Source organism: Perognathus longimembris, chromosome 8, assembly GCF_023159225.1.
Source record: "Perognathus longimembris pacificus isolate PPM17 chromosome 8, ASM2315922v1, whole genome shotgun sequence".
NCBI lineage: Eukaryota > Metazoa > Chordata > Mammalia > Rodentia > Heteromyidae > Perognathus > Perognathus longimembris.
In genome coordinates this window covers 23,652,552-23,672,788 of record NC_063168.1, presented here as the reverse complement: position 1 = coordinate 23,672,788, position 20,237 = coordinate 23,652,552, and the positions used below count along the sequence as shown (strand labels likewise).

Here is a 20,237-nt window from a genome sequence, read left to right as displayed (position 1 = left end):
TACACATGCGCGCACACACATACACACACACACACACACACACACATACACATTTCTGAGAGCAGAAGTTCTGGTTGTACTCTTCTACTTATTTCCTGTTATTTATTGCTATTAATTTTTTATTATCCAATAATTTTTAACAGGATATAAATTGTGGACAGGGAAAAATTGTGCTTTGGGATATACGTGGAGGTATTCTTTCTGACCTAATAAATATTTCATGGGCATTTGAAAGGAAAGCTTATTCTCCGTAGGGTATAGGGTTCAAAAAATATTTGTTAAATTAGCCTCATTAATTATTATTCACATCTTCTGTCCTTGGAATGTGTAAGTATTCAAAACGATGTGTTTCAGATTCTGCTGAGATGCTGATATGGCTGCCATCTTCAGTAGCTGAAATAAATTAGGTTATCTTACTCTTTCTCTAAATACTGAAGTACCCTTGCATTCCTAGGACAAAGTGACTTAGTCTTAGAATATCATTCCTTTACTATTCTGTTAATTTAGCTTTAATGTATTTGCTTAAGGACTATAAGGTGTTTGTTTTTTGTTGTTATTGTTGTTGTTATTGTTGGTCATGGGGCTTAAACTCTGGGCCTGGGTGCTATGCCTGAGCTCTTCAGCTCAAAGCTAGCACTCTACCACTTGAGCCATAGCACTACTTCTGGTTTTCTGGTGGTTAATTGGAGATAAGAGTCTCATGGACCTTCCTGCCTGGGTTGGCTTTGAACTATGATCCTCAGATCTCAGCCTCCTGAGTAGCCATGAGCCATGAGCCACCAGTGCCTGGCAAAGACTGTAAGTTTTCATACAAAAGTTGGTAGAAAATTCTTTTGTATGAACATATTTTGGGGGGTAGACATCGACTTCAGATACGTGCTAGTTTCTTTAATAAACTGAAAAATATTATCTTTTTGTTTTCTATAGGAGTATGATGTCTTGTGTTCTTTGAGGATGTCATCAATTCTCCATGAAGCCAATGGGTCTGAAACCAAAAGCAGCTTCATAAGGATAAACTTGTCTCCCTTACAGAATCCAGATTTTCTTTGTTTACTTCATTTGTTTATTCTGTTTACTTTATACCACATATTTCTGTATTCAGTTTCAAATGTATTTCCTGTTTTAATATCAATATTTTCAAGTAATACTTTTTAGTAAGAGCCTACTGGTTGACTCCTTCAATCTCAGCCTATCCACGTTGTTTCTAGTGTACTTTCTTGCAAATGTGTCACATATCAGTGTTGCCATGCCCTTGTGGTGATGCAGGGTTCCAGTGGAAACTGCCCAACACCCTCTCTGTTGGGAGGATGAGACAAGATGGCTTTAGGTGACAGTGGGAGATGAAGCTGCCCCCACTACTTTTCTATGCTTAGATTTGTTACCTTTCATTCAATACCTCAGGTCTTTTCATTTGAGTGTCTGCACAAAGGAGGGTGTGAAACACTTCCAACACTTTTATTTCTGCTAAAGCACTTTCAGTTTTTAATTTTGCGAGAACTATTTACACTATATCATTCATTGATTTAGTCAGCTGAGTGTGAATGCCCCAGCCAGGTTTTGTTTTTGAATCTACAAGATTAATAATTATACTTCATTTGTATTGAGGAATTATGGAGCAAAGGTACTGTAGTATTTTATATTGCTCACCAATTAGTAATCATAGTTAGCATTCCAATATGGCCAGCTCCATTCTGAGCTCAACCCTATATAATACCTAACTACTATTCCCAGTTTTATAGATATGGAAACTGAGTTTGCAGAGAAGCCAAGTATCTTGTTCGAAGATGCACAGCCATTAAATGATCAAATTGGGATTTGAGCTCTAGAATCCATACTATTGATCCAAACACTATGCTCATCAAGTCTTCCTTCTTTTAGCCAAATGCTTTTATTTTTTGAAAGGTAAACAGAGTAAGTTTATTTGAAAATGTAAGTGAAGCCATGAAAGAAAGTAATGAGATTTTCCAACTGGAGTGGTCCTAAAAGCCTGGGTGGGGCACACCCTCTGCTCTGTGCAACACTGCCTCCCAATGGAGGGGTCGGGAAATGTACAACACAGTTCACTGTGTCAGGTGTGGTAGTAGAGAGGCTTTGCAGAGAATTTTCATGAATTGTTGTAGGAATTTGAGAATGTAGATGCCAAAAAAAGACCTAACATGAGGGGCACTTAAGGGGCATTAGAATAACTGACTTGCTTACTCATCATCATGGAACCAAATGTACAAGGCACTTTGCCTTCCAATCCTCTTTCCTCTTGTTCTGGTGGCATTATCTTTTATGACAACTACTAAATGTCAGGGCAGCCATAGAATTTAAAATAAAAACAGAGCTACTTCAGAGCGTAACAGAGGGCAATACTATACTGTGCCAACAAAACCACAGCAGGACTCTCCTGGGCAGGCCAGGGTATTTGGTTACCCTGTTAACAATGTTCTCTACTATCTCACATTTATTTATTTATACTTAGTCCTATCCACTGACATCCTGTATTTCTTTTTACCTCATATTGTTTATTATTGTGACTACTGTACAGTTACAAGAAGGATTCTTCATATCTATCTTATTTAATATATAATTTCTGTAAACTTGGTACCTGCAATGTAATATTGAGATTGGGCATTGATTTATGCCCATGCTGGCAAGGCCTTCAATACTGCTACTTATACTTCTCTATATCACTGAGATGACAGGCATGTGTTACCAAGCCAAGCCACTGGTTGAGATGAAAGGCTAGAAAACTTTTGTGGGCGTGTGCTTAGGTTGGCCTCAGACTGAGATCCTCTGATCACTACCTCAATATGCCTAGAACTACAGACTCAGCCACTGTACTCAGCTCCTACACTGTTTTTTATGTACAGATGGTAGCAGGATGGTTATGACTCTGTTCATAATACTTTTGCCATCAAGGTGTTGAGAAAGCTCTGTTCCACGAGGCTTCTACAGGCCTTGAGTTTATTCCTCACACCCATCAACCTCCCCCAACTCTGTGAGACTCCATCTCAGTGGAAGAAGCTAGGCATGTACACACCTGTCATCTCAGCTTTGGCAGGAAGTAAAAAATGGAAGGATTTCACTCCAAGCTTACTCCCAGGTAGAAAACAATACACTATGGCAAAATTAACCAGCACAAAATGGGGTGGAGGCATGGCTCAGAGGTATAGTATCTACCCAGCAAGTGTGAGGCCCTGGGGGGAAAACACTGGTAATTTGAAAAAGAGCAGTCAGAGAAGGAAGAGGAGAAAAATGAGAGGAGACAGCGATCAATTTTAAGAATGTTTTAGCAAACCAATGAAGATGTTGGAGACCTGAGGTAATGCAAGAACTAGAGGAAGAATGGAGTAGACCCAAGCTCATATAGGAGTTGCTATTCTCAGATACCATCTGGTACTGCAGTGTGAGAAAAAGAATTATCCCCAGATCTTTAACCTAGGTTTATATTACCACCACTTACTGAGGCTAGAAATTGAAGCAAAGTTAACTTAAGCGGGGGGGCGGGGGGCGACGGGTGACCTAGATGATCATTCTAACATTCTAATCGTTCTATCAACATGCTATCCCCTCTTCCTTCAGTGGTACAAGTCTATACTGGTTTCTCCTTTCTCCTCCAACTGCTATTTACCAGCTCTGTTTAATGGAATTTCTTCTTTTGCCCAGACAATTCTTGTTGACAGTTTTTCTGGTTTGGAACTTGGCAATTTTCCTCTTTAAACTCTACCTCTTCTTGACATTTTGAAATACAATATTATTTGGATATTACATCGATATTATTTACTACCCATACCCACACTTTCAACTACTGCACTTGGGCTAGCAACACTGAAGCATTTATTTTTAGTTCCAATCATCAATCATATCACCTACTCACTGTACTCCACCCAAATCCTCACATGTCCAGACATCACAACTGCAGGGAGCTCCCCTTCCCTTCTGAAACTGGCTCCTCGCTTTTGCAGCTCTTTCTTCCCTGATCTGTTCAATGGCTTTCAACTGCTCAAGTCCAGTTCCTCCTCAACACAGAAGACTTCTCTATTTTATTCCTCCTTTCCTCACATTCCCATGGTAGTCAACATATTTATGCATTTCTAAAACATATATAAGCTTGAACTTTGGCTTCTACAAAACCTTCAATCCTGAAACTTACTACATTTTTTTGTGCTAGTTCTAGGGCTTGAACTCAAAGCCTGGGCTCTCCCCCTGAACTTCTTTGCTCAAGGCTAGTGCTCTACTACTAAGCCACAGCTCCACTTCTGACTTGTTGGTAGTTAATTCTCATGAACTTTCCTGCCCAGACTGGCTTTGAACCATGATTCTCAGATCTCAGCCTCCTGAGTAGCTAGGATTATAGGTGTGAGCCACTGGTGCCAAGTTCTGAAACTTATTGTTGATGGGATAACGTTCAAACTCTTTCTAGAGTCTCCCCATCACATTTGAATAAAAAAGAGCAAAGGTCACTTTGCTTTCTTGTCTGTTGCTCTTTCTATACTTTGCAATCTCACCAAATTTTGTTCATTTTCCAAGATCCTGGTCCATAGATACCTTCTCTATGAAATCTGCTAAGTTTCTCTCATATCAACCGAATCATCCCACAGCTGATTTTCCAGTTCTTTATTTCTTCCACTATACTGTGAGATCTTTGAGAATCATACATGTCACAGGCATCTTATAATTCCAGAAATCTAGCACAGTTTGATAAATGTCTATCTGAGATAATATATTTCTTGCCCTTATCCAGGTAGTCTTGCTTAAAATCTAGGGGGCTATCTTGTTAAAGGACTGTGTTGTTTTTTCTGGGTAATTTAATGACCAATACCATCACCATCACCATCACAACCCTTCCTCCATCATCCCATTGCCATATGGTTACCATTATATTCATCATTATCATCATCATCATTATCATCACTGTTATCATCACCACCGATATGATTAAGATGCTCGATGAAAGGTTGAGCTGGTGATTGAAGCTTGACTTGCTGCAGCATTTCAGAGGTGACACTGTTAACTCCTGTGTGTGAGGCTCAGGTCATCTGTACTAGAGCCCAGTTTTTGCTTGGAGTCATAATGGGCAAGAAGAAAAGATTGTCTAAACTAGCAAGTGGCCTAGCTTTTATGTATACATATATATGATTGGCAACATGGAATGGCAAAGCATGGTCTGCCTGTGTTGTTGGCCTACCTGTGTGACCTTGGCTCCTCTTTCTCCATATCATGTTGGCCTCTCTTTCTACCACTGAACACAAGAACTCTTTTGGGAATGTGGTTGTAAGCTACAGGCTGCCTCCCCTATCTCTTCATTAGAGAGGAAAGAAGCCACTGTTAGGGGTAAGCTTGTCTTGTCTTGCTGGCAGGGTAGAAATCTTCAGGTCTGAGAAATCATTTGGTATATTACTAGACAGACATATGTAATTCTATTCTTAGTTTTTTATATTTAATTCTTTATTTGGGACCAGTACTGGGTTGGAACTCTATGCCTCATCTTCTCTTTAGTTTTTGTGTTTTTCCTCTCAAGTCTGCTGCTCTACCATTGGAGCCACAGCTTTACTTTCGGGTTTGGGTTGGTTAATTAGAGACAAGTGTCTTATGAACCTCATCTGCCTGAGCTGGATTTGAACCACAATCCTCATATCTCAGCTTCTTGAGCAGCTGGGATTATGAGCATGAGTCAGCACATATGCTTCTTGTGTGTTGCATGCCAGCTGCCTATGGCCTGCTGCTTGTAATGATAATTTCGTAGGGCTTACAAATGATATTATAGATAATCAAATGTTCTTTGGCAGAAAGACAATTCCTGTGACTTATTGTGGGAGCCAGGGACTCATATTTTGGAAGCCACAAAACACACATATCTGTCCTGGTCCCCTGAAGTTTGGATCTGACCTTGGGTTGAGAACCACAGTTTAGCATATTTACTTCCAAGATGTACACTTTGTTCTTTTCAACCCTGCAACCTTCCCACTTCTTCCCTTAGTTCCTGCTCAGATATAGCCCTTGGATGTGAAAAAAATCAAATTGCTGACATGCACAGTTCTATTCAGGGGTTTTCATTCAAGATGGCATTGCTCCTAGAAGCAGATACTTAGAAATAAATGTAGAGATATGTAACAATTATGGGTCATCACGATGAACAGGAGGGTTAATTGTACTAGGAAAGCAAGGCTCAAACATCCTAAGCATCCTATAGTTCCCTCAAATTGAAAAATCTGTTTCACCATATTTGCCAGCTGTACTCACACTGAGAAATACGGATCAGAGCCCAGACACCCTCAAACTAGACCCTGAATCAACCTCAACAGTAGATGAACATCTCGCTTAGCTACTATCCTGTCCAGCGGTTGCTCTCTTTGCCCTAGTCTGTCCAACTCTTCCCCTCTAGTCCATCAACTACGGGAAGAGAGATTCTTATCTTACAAATATATTCCTGTGAATTTAGGTGGTGGGGAAATGTATCTCTTTCAACCTTCCATTTACTCCAATTTCTCTGCCCTGAAGATTTCCTCTAGTGTGTTGAAGTTATGAGAAGGAAAGAAAAGAAGACCGATTACTGAGCAAATTTAGTCTCGTTCCATAACATAAGGCCACGTGACTAATTCTGACCAATGGGCTGTGAGTGGAAGGATTATGTGCATTTCACTGCTAGCAAGATCCCCCTAAATATTTTCCTGGAGTACCAAAGCGTGCCCACAAGCCTCATTCCCAGAACAGCCATGAGTACAGCCCAGCTGCACCCATCAAACATGTAACGCATGCAAAGAATAAACCTTTATACCACTGAGATTTTGTGGGTTGTTTGTTACCACAGTGGAACCTAGCCTCCTCTGACTGATTTTATGTTCTTTTGCCTGTTCAGATTCTTTCCATCCTTTTGTGCTGAGCATGAGTCAAAGAGTTGGGTTTGAGGCTTGTTTTCACCACTTAGAGTGACCTTGGCCAGCCTCCTTCACCTTAGTTTTTGACTGTGTGAAATGGTCCTTATGACTGTGCAGACCTCTTGGGGACCACAAAGATCATCCAGGCAGAGCATTTACCACAGAGCAAGGCAGGAAGCCAGGGCTCAGTAACTGTGTGTGTGTGTGTGTGTGTGTGTGTGCACATGCGCGTGTGCAAGTACCAGTCCTGGGGCTTGAACACAGGACCTGGGTGCTGTTGCTGAGTTTTTTCTCAAGTTTTCTCAAGACAGCTAACCTTCCAGCTTTTTAGTGGTTAATTGGAGATAAGAGTCTCATAGACTTTCAGGCTGGCTTCAGAGAGTCTCATAGACTTTCAGGCTGGCTTCAGACCGTGCTACTTAGATCTCAGCCTCCTGAGGAGTTAGAATTACAGGCTACCAGCTCCTGGCTCGTAACTTACTTTTTAACTTCACTGTGTCTGCCCTTGTCCCATATCCTAACTGGAGCCTTTAGCTTTTGTTAAAGTCCTCTTAAAGTCTTTTGCCTACAAAGTCAGCACTCAAGGACTGCTTCTGCATTCTTTGCACCTCCCAGAACAAGATCTGGCTTGCAGTAGGTCTTTGTGTTACACACTTCTTCACTTAGTATACCAAGTAATTCAGCCATTTACAGTCAGTACTGTGAATGTGTTTATGCTGCATGCATGTAAGGAATCATCTGAGTCCATTTTTAGAAATCAAATTACTTCAACACAAAACTGACATGTATGAAAAACATGTCAAGAAATGTCCAAATATTCTCTTTGTCTCATATGAGAGTTATCAGAGGAAGAAGTGAGATCCCGCCTCCTGGTGCCATACCAAAACAGACACAAGTTCTCAATTAGCATAAAGCAAGTCTCATTTGCATTTATACAACAGCCAAGTCTGCCTTAGGCATGCCAGAGTTTGTACCTAGACCACTAGCAGTCCGCTAGCATTTGGAGATAATTACAGGTTATGTTAGGACAGACATCTTCTTCCAACACTCCTGGATTCTATTCTCAGCTCGACACTGACTTTTACCAGGTCTCCACAACTAAAGAAAGTGAGGTAATTACTTGGCTGACCCAGACAGAAAACAAAACAAAACAAAACACTTTCACCTTCTTTATTTTTATTTTTAACCCATACGCCAAGCTTCTTGACTTGTAAGCAGTTTTACCAAGTATTGCCTGGCCAGATAGGGCTGCTCCAAATCTGCTGAATAATTGGTGGGACAAAAACCAGTCACGGAGGCTCATGCCTGTCATCCTAACTATTCAGGAGGCTGAGATCTGAGGACTTAAGTTCAAGACCAGTTTGGGCAGGAAAGGCTGTGACACTGTTATCACCAAAGAAACACCAAAAAGTCTGAAGTAAAACTATGGCTCAAATGGTAGAGTGCTAGCCTAAAAGCTCGGGGACAGTACCCAAACCCTGAGTTCAAGTCCTAGGACTGGCACAAAACACAAAATCGAAAACAAAACTAAGAAAAACAACCACGGAATTTATATAAAAAAGTGGGGGAAAGATCCTATCCCTTCAATTTCTTTTCCTGCTGTCGTGTGTGTGTGTGTGTGTGTGTGTGTGTGTGTGTGTTTGCACAGGTGCATGTGCACATTCATGTGTGCACACTGGGGCTTGGATTTAAAGAGCCTGGGTGCTCTCCTTTAGATTTTTTTTTCTTAAGGCTGGTGCTCTACCAGTTGAACCATTAGCACCACTTCTGGGGGGTTTTGCTGATTAATTGGAGATAAGAGTCTCAAAGACTTTCCTGCCTGACCTGGTTTCAAATCTCAGTCATTAGAAATCAGTTTCCTGTGTAGCTAGGATTACAAGCATGAGCCACGGGCACAGTCCAGATGTTTTTTAAAGTTATTACTGGGAAATATTCAAAGCACTGCCAAATAGACTGTTTCCTTATTCAGAGTAAGGTTTGCATCTTTATTACTCTGAGCCATCTTCCAAAGTATTTCTGAGAATAGGCTCGAATGTGTGTGCGTTTTAACACCTCTACAGACTTAAGTTCCTCCTTTTAATCAGATTCAGACTGATCTTTAAAAGCTGAAGAACCAGATGCCCCAAACACAGACTTGGGATCTGATTCATTGCTCGACTCTAACAATCCCACTGCATCCCAATGGGCCACAAGAACTTGGAGGACCTGAAACTTTCAGCTAATGGATTTAACAGTGAGAGTAGTAGATCCTCAATTAAGCAACCTGGATTCCCTTATGCACATGACTTACCGAAATTTTGATGCAGAGGGGTGTGTGTGTGTGTGTGTGTGTGTGTGGTCTTGGGCTTGAACTCAGGTCCTAGGCATTGTCCCTGAGCATTTTTGCTAAAGGTTAGCTCTGTTTCACTTGAACCACAGCTCCACTTCTGGCTTTTTGGTGCTTAATGGGAGATAAGAGTGTTACAGACATTCCTGTCTGTGCTGGCTTCAAACTTCAATCTTTAGATCTCAGCCTTTTGAATAGCTAGGATTACAGGCCTGAGCCACTGCATCAAGCCAAGATGATGCAGAGATTTTTAATACACCTAGGTTTTCAAGTTGTATTGCCATGGGTTTCTCATTACAGCCCAATTACACAGAAAAATGAACAGAAAGCGCTGGGCTGAGAGCCAGGAGCAGACATAGTCCTGGCTTTGCTGTGCTCTCATCCTAGAACTCTGGCAATTCATGCAGCCCAGTGTGTTGACCAAAGTTTTCCCGTCCATAAGTTCGGAACAATCCTGCCTGCCCTAGCTACCAAACAAGGTTGATTCTGGGACAAAAAGAGTTTGTGAGACTCCAATTAAATTCCTCCTTGCAAAAGATTGCTTTTGCAAGTCAGTTGTTGGGAGACAAGAAGGTATTTTCCCAGAAAAAAATCAATACTTCAGTGGCAATGAGGTACAGTGCTACTAAAGTCTACCTCATGTCTGTGTACCTGGGGTACAAACACTGCACCAGCCCCATCAGGACACTCAATGGTGGGTTCTCCATTTGGAAGCCTGAGTGAGTGAGTGAGTGATAATTGTGGGTGAAAAAATGATGCCAGACAAACAAGGAAGGGAAGCTGGAGGCGTTCATGGGAAGGTGCTCATGGTAAAATGTGGGGAGCCTTTCACGCATGTGAGGATTTATTGGGTGTAGGAAACAAATGACAGGCTTTGGCTCTTGGAAGTCTTCTCAATAAAGCTGTTCAGCAGCTCCTCCCACCCTTCAGCCCATCACCTCCTCCACTTTCCTGTTCTCTTCCCCACATTCTATTTTTGAAATCTTTAGGGCACATATACCATAGTCAGCACTTCCTTGAGGCTCAACATGGAAAATCTACTTGCTCCATTAAGCGCCTAACAGAGACCAATATGGGATGCATAAATGTGTCTTGTAATAATAGAAAGGTCCTGCAAGAGAGGAAAGGTGCTTTCATGCCTATGGGTTGGTCAAATGGATGCACAAATCTTTGAAAACTCCCCAGGAGACTTGAAAAGAGATGAGTTGCTCCTTACGGTTTTTCTCTGGATAGAAGCCGTCCAACTCTGACTTTTTCAGATCCCTGATTGAATTCCCAGCAATCTACTTTTCCTGACTATAACCAGAAAAGCATGTTTAAATGAACATGAAATTCCATCAGTATAAAGCCTTGTGCAGTCCCTTCGCCAAAGCCTTTAATAATGCCTTATTGTGTTTCTGTGGTGTTCTAGGTTATTATTACTGAATCTTTGCTCCGTTGAGAAAACATGACGTTCCACTAAATGTATAATCTGAGTTCCCTGCAGGCCAGCGATGCCTCCTCCTTATAGCTGAAATAATCTGAGATTTAATGCGATGGAAAAGGGAACTAGTCCCAAGAGGAAAGAGTTGTGAGCTAAGGAGAATGGTGGAATTGGTCTTCTCTGACCCTCTGGTTTCAGTCTGTAGACAGTGTCTGCCAGCCAAAGGATCACAGAAGCTTAAGGAAAAGTCAAGTCAGCATTCTTTCCTTCCCATTCTGCTGTGGTTGGGTGCGGGACAGCAAAGTCTAAGGCGGTTCTTTCTAGGACATGATCTTCTACCATGTCTTTAGGTATCTTCATGGAGCCTGCTTTTTATGGCTGCCTACTTGCCCAGATCCCAGTGCTAGATTAAAAAAAAAATCACATCTATTCACTTGGCTGATGTAGTAAGCTGGAAGTATGCATGTGATCATACCAAATTCTACCAAGTTCGTTATTCACCATGAAAATATTCCTATTCTCAGGCAATAGAGCAACCAGAGGAAGTCAAAGACATGGACACATATGCACACATGTGTCTCGTGTGCTTCTGAAGTCTTCCCAACACGTTCCTGATGTGCTTCAAAGGATCCAATAGTACATTTAGAAATTTATTCCAGAGTTAAATAGCAAAGAAGCCACTTCCTTTGTAGTAGAGAGGGGCTGGAAGCTCAGAACAATGATTCTCTAGCCTTGACTCTTTTGTAAAGCTCAAAATAACATATTTTCTTTTGTGCTGATCCTAGGACTTGAACTCAGGGCTTGAGTGCTGTCTCTGAGCTTCTTTGCTCAAGACTAGTGCTCTATCAATTGAGTCACAGCTCCACTTTGAGCTTTTTGCTGGTTAACTGGAGACCAAAGTTTCATGGACTTTCCTGCCCAGGCTAGTTTTGGACCACAATCCTCAGATCTCAGCCTCCTGAGTAGCTAGGATTACAGGCATGAGTCACTGGTGCCTGGCTTCAAAATAACTTTTCAAATATGAAATTGGTATGTGTTTATTATTTGGAAAGTTTGTTTAGTGAAGCATAAAATCATAATTTAAAAATCTCTGTTCATACTTGTAATTAGCTACTCAAGAGGCTGAGACCTTAAGATCAAGGTTTGAAGCCAGCGGAGGCAGGAAAGCCCATGACTCTTATTTCCAATTAACTAGCAATAAGCCAGAAGTGGAGCTGTGGGTCAAAAGTTGGAGTGCTAGACTTGAGCAAAAAAGCTCAGGGAAAGTTCCCAGGCTTGGAGTTCAAGCCCTAGGACTGGCAACAACAACAACAATAACAACAACAACAAAACAACTCCTAGAAATAAGACTGTTACCATATCTGATAATTACAGATTTATACTTATATGTGTTTAATTTTTTTGACAGTATTTCTATGTAGTGCAGGCTGGCTTTGAACTCACAGTCCTCCTTCCTCAACCTTCTGAGGCAGCTTCCTGAACTAGGATAAAACCTGGCTGATTTTTTTTAAAAGAAAGATATTATCATAGTGTATATAATGACAGTTTTGTTTTCACCTAAGAGTATAAGAATTATATGTCTGTTCTAAAGTATCAACATACATAATACTCTGCCTTATCATATCTTTCTTAACCTGTTTCAGGCCAATTAGATAATTTTTACATTTTCTTGTTATAAACACCAGTGTATTGAGGTACTTCTGCATGACTACTTGGGTATTTTTTTTTCCCCTGAGATATAACATTGTTGGATAGAAATGAGACCTCTCACTGTTTAAAAAAAACATATGATACACACTGCTAAATTATATTATCTGCACTATTCATAAAGCAGCCACGTGTGGCTATTTCAACTTTGATTAACTTAGATGAATTGAAAAGTTCACTTCCTCCATAGCTTTTAAACACATTTCAAGCACTCACTAGTCACACTGTGGCTACCATATTGGACAGCATAACAGCATAATTACAAAACATCTTTATCATCCAAGAGACTTCTCTTGTACAGTGCAAGTCCATAAAGACTGTACCAAATTTATATTTTCTCTAGTAAGGAATGACAGTGCTCACCTCCTCCAAGGAGGCCGATCCACAATACTGTGATATCAATTCGATTAGGTTGGATTTTTTTGTTTATTTCTCTGAATGTGTCTGAAATTTAACTTCTTGTTAATTTATTGACTTTCATATACATGTTTCTTTTGTGAATTGTGCGGTAAGGCTATTTTCACTGGTCTGAGTTTTAAAACTACTTCAATCTTTACAGGGTAATTTGTGTTGCCAAACTTTTTGTAACTGATTCTTTATAGCCTTTTTTCACCTATAGATGTGGATCATTTTACCATATTCAAATGCTTTTTTATTCTCTTTTATTGCTTCTTAACTGCTGTCATGCAAGCTCTAAACCTGAGATGACAGAAATTCTCACTAAAATGACTTCCTGGTTCTTTGATTCTTTCATTGAAGATATTTAAAGTCTCAGTTCTTCTGGAATGTATTTTGATATGAGGTATAGAGTATAACAATCTAAAGATTGTGGTTCAAAATCAGGCCAGGTAAAAACATCCATGAGACTCTAAACTCAAATCAACTAGCAAAAAACTGGACGTAGAGATGTGGCTCCAGTAGTAGAGTACCAGCCATGAGCAAAAAAAGCTAAGCAAGAATGAAAGGCCCTGAGTTCAAGTAATAGCACACACACACACTTCCTCCTGATTTGAAATTCCAACAAATGATTACATGAACATATCTAAACTTTCCTTGTCTTTGGATTTTACCATGCAGCTTTTGTTTACAGTAAAAGTATGCTTCATTGTTCTTTTCCAACAATGTTTTCAATCTAACACCAGCCTAGATTCATTCTGCTAATTCTTCCCAGCTCCCCTAAATGTTCTTGCAGAATTTGGGCTACTAAATTTAATTACACTTGGAAATGAATTTGGGGAGAATTAATGGTCTCTACAGTGCAGAGTCTTGTCCCTCGGATAACTGTGGCTGTATGCACTTCTCCAAACTTCCCTGTGTGTGGCTGTGAACTTACTGTTGAAATAACACAGACTGATGAACCTCCATGAGTATTTTCAGAGCCCATCCCGAGTCTGGGAGCTAGTCTTCTTACTCACTAGAAGCAACCAAAGAATTTCCATTTCTTAGCATGGGATTATATTTTCACAATCCACCTTCTCATAAATCTGCAAGAAAGAGATCTTGCGTTCCATCCAAGGAATCTGGAGTCCAAAACAGCCCTTATGGAAAAACCGAACTCCAGGAGCAACTGCAGAGCACATTTGGTGTCTAGTGGCCAGCTTATTTTGCAGGACTCTGTTTTCCAACTCCCAAATACTTTCCAGCCTGTGAACCTCATCTCCCCACCACTGTAAACGGCAAGAGCCTCTCCTCTTTGGCACTGAGGATGCTGGCACAGTTTTAAAAAGCAGGGATCTTCTCTGAGGGAGTTTAAATTTTTTATTCTAAATTTTAAAGAATGTTCTGGCTGATTTTCAGCAGATAACATTGAGCCTCGTGCAGTGGCTGCGTCCTGACAAACCAGCAGGAGTCTGGGAAGTGTTTAATTGGTCCTGAGTTGAGCTCTCTCTTGAGCAAAATCCTCCAGTCTAACTGTGATGGCTTGTAGCAAAGAAACCAGGGCTCCTGCATCTCCTTGGTAGCCTACCAGTAACCAGGCCACGAGCTTGAATTCTCTTACACCTGGGATCGCAAGTGCAGGAAGAGGGAGAATTTTCTCTCTGGGAACATATAGCAAAAATGCCTGGAGACATCTTTGCTTGAGGTGACTGGCACGGAGTCAGTTCAGGCCAGGGATGCTCTGAAACCTCCAGACACAAACTGCCCAGGACAACCCCACACAAGCGACCAAGTTGAAATCTCAATGGTGGGCCAAGGTTGCACTATTTTCACTCTTTAATGCCAGGAGCAGAGGGTGCGTGGGATTATTAAGATCAAAGAGGTTGCCTTCCGGGCTTCAGCCTTTTCCAAAAGACACAGCTGGCTTTGAAATGCCCACTACGCCTCTTACTTTTAGAAGGACAAACGTCTAAGTCAGCAAGCCTTACACACACACACACACACACACACACACACACACACACACACGCAAATGGGGCAAAGGAGGTTAAGCCAACAGCATCCTCTAAGTCTTTGGCAGGCTCCTTGATCACAGACAGTAAGCAAGGCAGAGAAGACTGTGTCCCCCAACACAAACCGTGTCGCCTCCCCTGATGGGAGGAGCGCGCCCCGACAAAGGCGCAGCTCTCCCCGCCGCCGCCGCCGCGGACCCCGTGCGCCCCTCGGGACGCGCGCTGGTCCAGCAGCGACCCCGACCGCCAGTCCTGCCCGGGCGCCGGGGCGGGCGATCGGAGGGGACAGTGGATAGACTCGCAGCACTTACTTGTCCAAAATGAAGTAGAGGTCAAATCCCCCGTAGCAGGCTGGCCCCCCGTCCTCCCTGCGTCCCCCGTGCCCCGCACACAGGAGCACCAGAGCAGCCAGGGACAGGCACTTGAGGCCAGCGCCAAGGGCCTTCCGCTCGTCGGTGGCCATGGCCCGCGGTGCCGCCGCTCGCCGGGTCCGCCGCTGCCCTCGCGCCGCGAGCTCGCCACGACCCTCAGGGACGCGCCATCCGGGGGTCCCCTCCCCGCGGGCCCTCGACTTCCCCCTCTGGCTCCCCGAAACTCCCCGGAAGCGACTGTCTGGAGGAGTTGAAGGGTTTCCTCCTGGTTTCCGCTCCGATGCTGCGTCTTGGGTTTCAGATTTCAAGAAATCCCACCAGTCCAACTCCACTGTCTTTAAAGGGGCTGCTGAGGGCCGGGCCCACCGCCGCCGGTCCCCGGCTGCGCCCCGGCGTTGCCGTAGAAGCAGCTCCGTCGGGACGGTTCTTTGTCCCAGAGTTTAAGTATTATGGGGTGGGTTTTCAACTTGTTCCTCGGTTGGGGCTGTGCTTTGCCTTTTCTCCCTCCCCTCTTCCCTCTTCTTCTTCTTCTTTTTTTTTTTTTAAATTTTATTTTTTTTGGGGACAAGAAAGTCCAAAGAGCGCCACCTCGTGGCCAAAGGTGGCAAAGGCCTGCTTGGGGTCCGTGAGAGCGCGGCTGGATCTGGGGGTGACGAACCGCGCCCCCCCCCCTCCTGCCCCCCTCCCCTTACAAGATGTCAATCGCCTTTTCCTTGTCATTTTCTGGTAAGCCACGCATGCTTTCTGTTTCCTTCCTTTTGGGTCATGCACCTTCCCTTTCTTGTCTTTCCCATGGCCCCCTCTCCACTCTCTCTAGCTTTTCTATACTTCCTTTTCCATTTCTGCCTCTGCGGATATAGACATTGTAAATATTTGATGGAACGCATTTCCTCTAAGCTCAGTGGCTCCGGACTCCAGGCTGGGACCTTTACAAACATAAAGTCATTGTGCAAATTAAGTGGAGAAAAACAAGGCCTTTGTCTTCTGAATCATCCAAGTGACCTTAGGTAGTCTGAAGTGCAGACCACAAAGAGGACTGGGGTTGTTTTCAAAGGAGCACGTGTGGCGCGGCGCCTGTGGTGCTTCTGGGCTGTGTCAGGCCGGGAACAGCTGAGCCCAAGTGATCGGCTCCATCTCTCCACGTTTTAGGGCTTCTGTGACACAATTCTTCCTTTCAGCTCGCGAACTCTGGCATTTATTCTGATCTTTGATGTAAGACAGAAGGAGTAAACAGCTAACAAGAGTGTAAACAGTTCAAGCAGTTTGTGGCTGGCAGGGAAGTGTTGTGTTCGCCTTTCTAAACTGGAAAGCCTTCTTTAGAGTGGCCTCTGAGCTCCCCTTCCAGGTCAGACCCCAGATCTCACTTCCTGTATCTTCTACTCTGGAAGTCCTCAGTACACACTCTTGCCCCAGTTCTCTGGGATTTTTCCTCCTGAACCCCTTGACCCTCCCAGCTTGATGTGCCTATCAGAGGCAGCCTTTCTCCAGTGACAACACTGTGGAATCCTAGTGTGTCTCAATGGTCCATTAAATATTTTACATAAGTGTTTTACATAAGTTCCAGAGTTCCTAATGCATTGCATTAGCTGCCTGGGGGATGATTTCTAGTGTCCTCCTTTTTTGGTTCTCACACCCTTGTCAGGCCTGTAAGTGATCCATGAGGCACTGTGGATCTGATAGTGAATGACAGCAGAGTGTGGGGGGGGCGGTGGTAGGGGGCCACGGAGACACTGTGGTCTCCCCCTTGCTCTTTTGGATCATTTGTTCTGGGGTAGCCCACTGCCTTGTCAGAACACCCAAGCACCTCTATGGGGGAATCTATAAGCAGATCACCTGCTGACAGCCAAGATCAATTGCCAGCCTTGCTTGTGCCTCCTTAGAAGTGGTACTTCCAGCCCTGTCATCAAACCTTTCAGATGACTACAGCAAAGGATCCCAAACCACAACTCGTCAGTTATACCTTTCCTTGATTCCTGACCCACAGATATGATGAAGTAGTGTTTGTTTCAAGGCTCTCATTTTTTGAGAGAAGGGGTAATTTCTTTGGCAATCATAGATAACTAATAAATGCCTTTTATCATATTAAAACCTGGAGAATTTCTGTAGAGGAAAAAGTATTTCATTGCTCCCAGGTTTGCTTGTATCTGAAACTGTCCTTTCCTGTCTAAGATCTCCTTTTCTTCACTTCTATCACCTCAAGAAATGGAAAAACTCAGCCAGGCTCTAGTGTCTCCCACATGTAATCCTAGCTATTCAGGAAGCTGAGATCTGAAGAGTAAGGTTCAAAATCAGCCTAGGCAGATAAATCCAAGAGATTCTTATCTCTAATTAATTAGCACAAAGCTAGAAGTAGAGCTGTGGCTCAAGTGGTAAAGTGCCAGCTTTGAGTGAAAAAACCTAAGCAAGAGTGCGAGACTCTAAGTTCAAGCCCCAGTAATGGCATGAGGGCAAGAGAGTAAGCAGAGAGAGAGAGAGAGAGAGAGAGAGAGAGAGAGAGAGAGAGAGAGAGAGAGAGAGAGAGAGAAGAGAGAAGAGAGAAGAGAGAATGTACTAGGTGCCAGTGGCTCATGTTTGTGACTATAGCTACTGGGAAGGTTGAGATCTAAGGATTGTAGTTTGAAGCCAGCTGGAACAGAAAAAAATCCACGAGACTCTTATGTATAGTTAAACACCATACACACACACACACACACACACACACACACACACACACACACACACACACACACCCCATGCTGGAAATTGAGCTGTGGCTCAAGTGATAGAGCAAAAAAGCTCAGGGCCAGTGCCAGGGCCAGACTTCAAGCCCAAGCATGAGGCAGGGGTGGTGGGCTGGGGTGGGTGTTGGAAAAGGGTGGGGTGGGGAGGGTGGGGCTGGCTTACAACTTACTCTAGTCCATTGCATCTGAATGACTTTAAACAAAGAGAGATACTGAAATTAATTAGATGAATGAAGGCCAGAAAACCAGAGGGAGCTGGTCAAGTAAGAAAAGTAATTTGAGGACAAAGTTGTGGAGAAGTGCTGGTGGGATTGGAAAGGAAAGGGCTCCCACATCCTTGAAGGGAGCAGAGGCTCTGGAGGAATCAGGAAGGTGTGCAGAATGTCTTCTCTTCTCCTCATACCCTCAGGGCCTTGCAGGTTGTTTCAGCATTTAGATGATGGGAATTTTGCAAGAAAAGCAATTTATTATTTTAAAAATAATTTTATCTATTTTTCATGTTTATATGGTACCAAGGAATTGAACCCAGGGCCTCGTACATACTAGGCAAGCACTCTACCACTAAGCCACATTCCTTGCCCAAGTAAAGCAACTTAGAATATTCTCCTGGGATGGAACTAAGAGATGTCTTGATAAGAGCTTCAGAGTTAGAGATGCCATTAGCAAAGACAGGCAAAGCACCGATTCCAGAGAGAAAGAATAGTCCATGTGGAAGGGAGAGGGTACAAGCATCTCTCCTAGAACAAATGTGGTTCCTTAGAGGCCAGGGAGGTATTTGAGGTGATTCAGATATTTAGTGCTCCAGGTGCCTCTGCCCTTTGACCAAGATCCTAGAAGGAAGATTACTGATCCAAGCTGAACACCTCTACATCTTAACATGACTCTAGCCTTTTCTCTCTATACCAGAGGAATCCATCCTGGCTATCTCTTACACTTAGAGGGCTTAATGTAGAGAAATGTGCCCTAAATATTCACACAAAGTGAACTTAATATAGCATTACTGAAATATAGCTGCTCACAGAAAAGAAAAAGTGAAATAAAATTACAGTATCCATAGTCTTTAACAATGGTATATGAGCCTAGACTGGTAGTTCAGTAGGGAGGTAGGGCATTGTTGGGTGTCTTAAATTAGAAACAACTGTTATCTTAGGCTTTGGGGAATGTAGCAGCCTCATAGTACATGTAGGGACATGGGAAGGGTAAGCAGGACTTAAGAAGAGTCTCAAATGGATACCTGCTAGCATTTCCTGGATTTATTTTAGAACTTGGGGGTTTTCAAATATTGTCTTTTTGTCAATATTTTATTATCGCTTGGGGGTGCAATTCTCAGTGCTCTAATCAGGCCAAAAGTGTCCTGCTTCTAGCCCTTTCTAAGGATGCCAATGTGGAAGAGATTGATTAGCCTTCCCAAAATGAAACCCAGCAGAAGGTACTGGAGCCACTGGGAGCCACTGCTGCCTGTTGCTGCCACATCCCCTCCCATCCCATTTGGGTTAAGATCAAGTACGGCCTGACAGTCATCTGGAGCTACCTATAAACTTCTCATCGCTCAAGTAGATTTGGACAGCCAGGGAATGCATGCATCCATTGATAAGCTGAAAGCATGGGATGATATGAGTCATTGTTTTTAACTGGTCCCCTTGGCTGACATTGTTAATAACCTCAATAGCAGTACCTTTGATGTTGGTAATACTTATTTTAATGGTTGGTCCTTGTATTCTTAACAGGCTCACTACATTTGTAAGAGATTGTGTCAGTACGGTACAGCTAATGATGCTCAGGTCTCACTATCAGCTCCTGGACATGGAAGACATAGAAATGTATGATAATGAGGCCATGATTAGCCCACTCAGTAACCAGTAGAAGAGGAGGGAATGTTAGGGCTGACCTGAAAACTGGAGTAACTAAATATAAGTTGTAGTGTTAAAATTATAATAGCTCCTAAACTCTGGTGATGACTCCATGATAGAGGGCTGCATCCCCACCCGTGAGACTAGTTTCTAATAGTTTGACATTTAAAAATGTAGGGAGCACTTGTTCACCTCTATACCTGGGTAACAACCATGGTAACGGACAGTAAAAAATTATCGTAGTCATAGACTATAGAAATAACCATAATAGTAGTAGAAATGTCATGGTAACTGTTGGGTTGGTTTACTTATGATTGAGTACTGGATTGTTTTAGCCCACTCAAGCTTGCTTAGTGGTAATGGGAAAACATGGTCGCAATTGTTAAAATAAAGTTGGTATTAGGTCAGCCTGACCTCAATATTCTGCTTCTGTAAACGGCTTGCTTAACCCATTTGTGACTTTCTCTACCCCCTGCATTAACCCCCTGCATCAGTGCTATGTGACCACCTGTTGTCAATTCCTGATATCGAGGCCAGTTCCCGATATCAAAGCCAAAATAGATAACTGAAAGGGTGGATAGCCA

General features: G+C 42.8%; 1 protein-coding gene across 1 annotated transcript in view; it reads right to left on the bottom strand.

Moving 5' to 3' along the window:
* Positions 1-15,582, bottom strand: part of Antxr1 (ANTXR cell adhesion molecule 1) — a 210,261-nt gene extending 194,679 nt beyond the window's left edge. Inside the window, exon 1 of the mRNA XM_048352655.1 lies at positions 15,024-15,582. Within this exon, the coding sequence (XP_048208612.1) occupies positions 15,024-15,175 (152 nt within the window). The 5' untranslated portion in view covers positions 15,176-15,582. The remainder of the gene's footprint in view (positions 1-15,023) is intronic.
* Between the last annotated feature and the right edge of the window lie 4,655 nt (positions 15,583-20,237).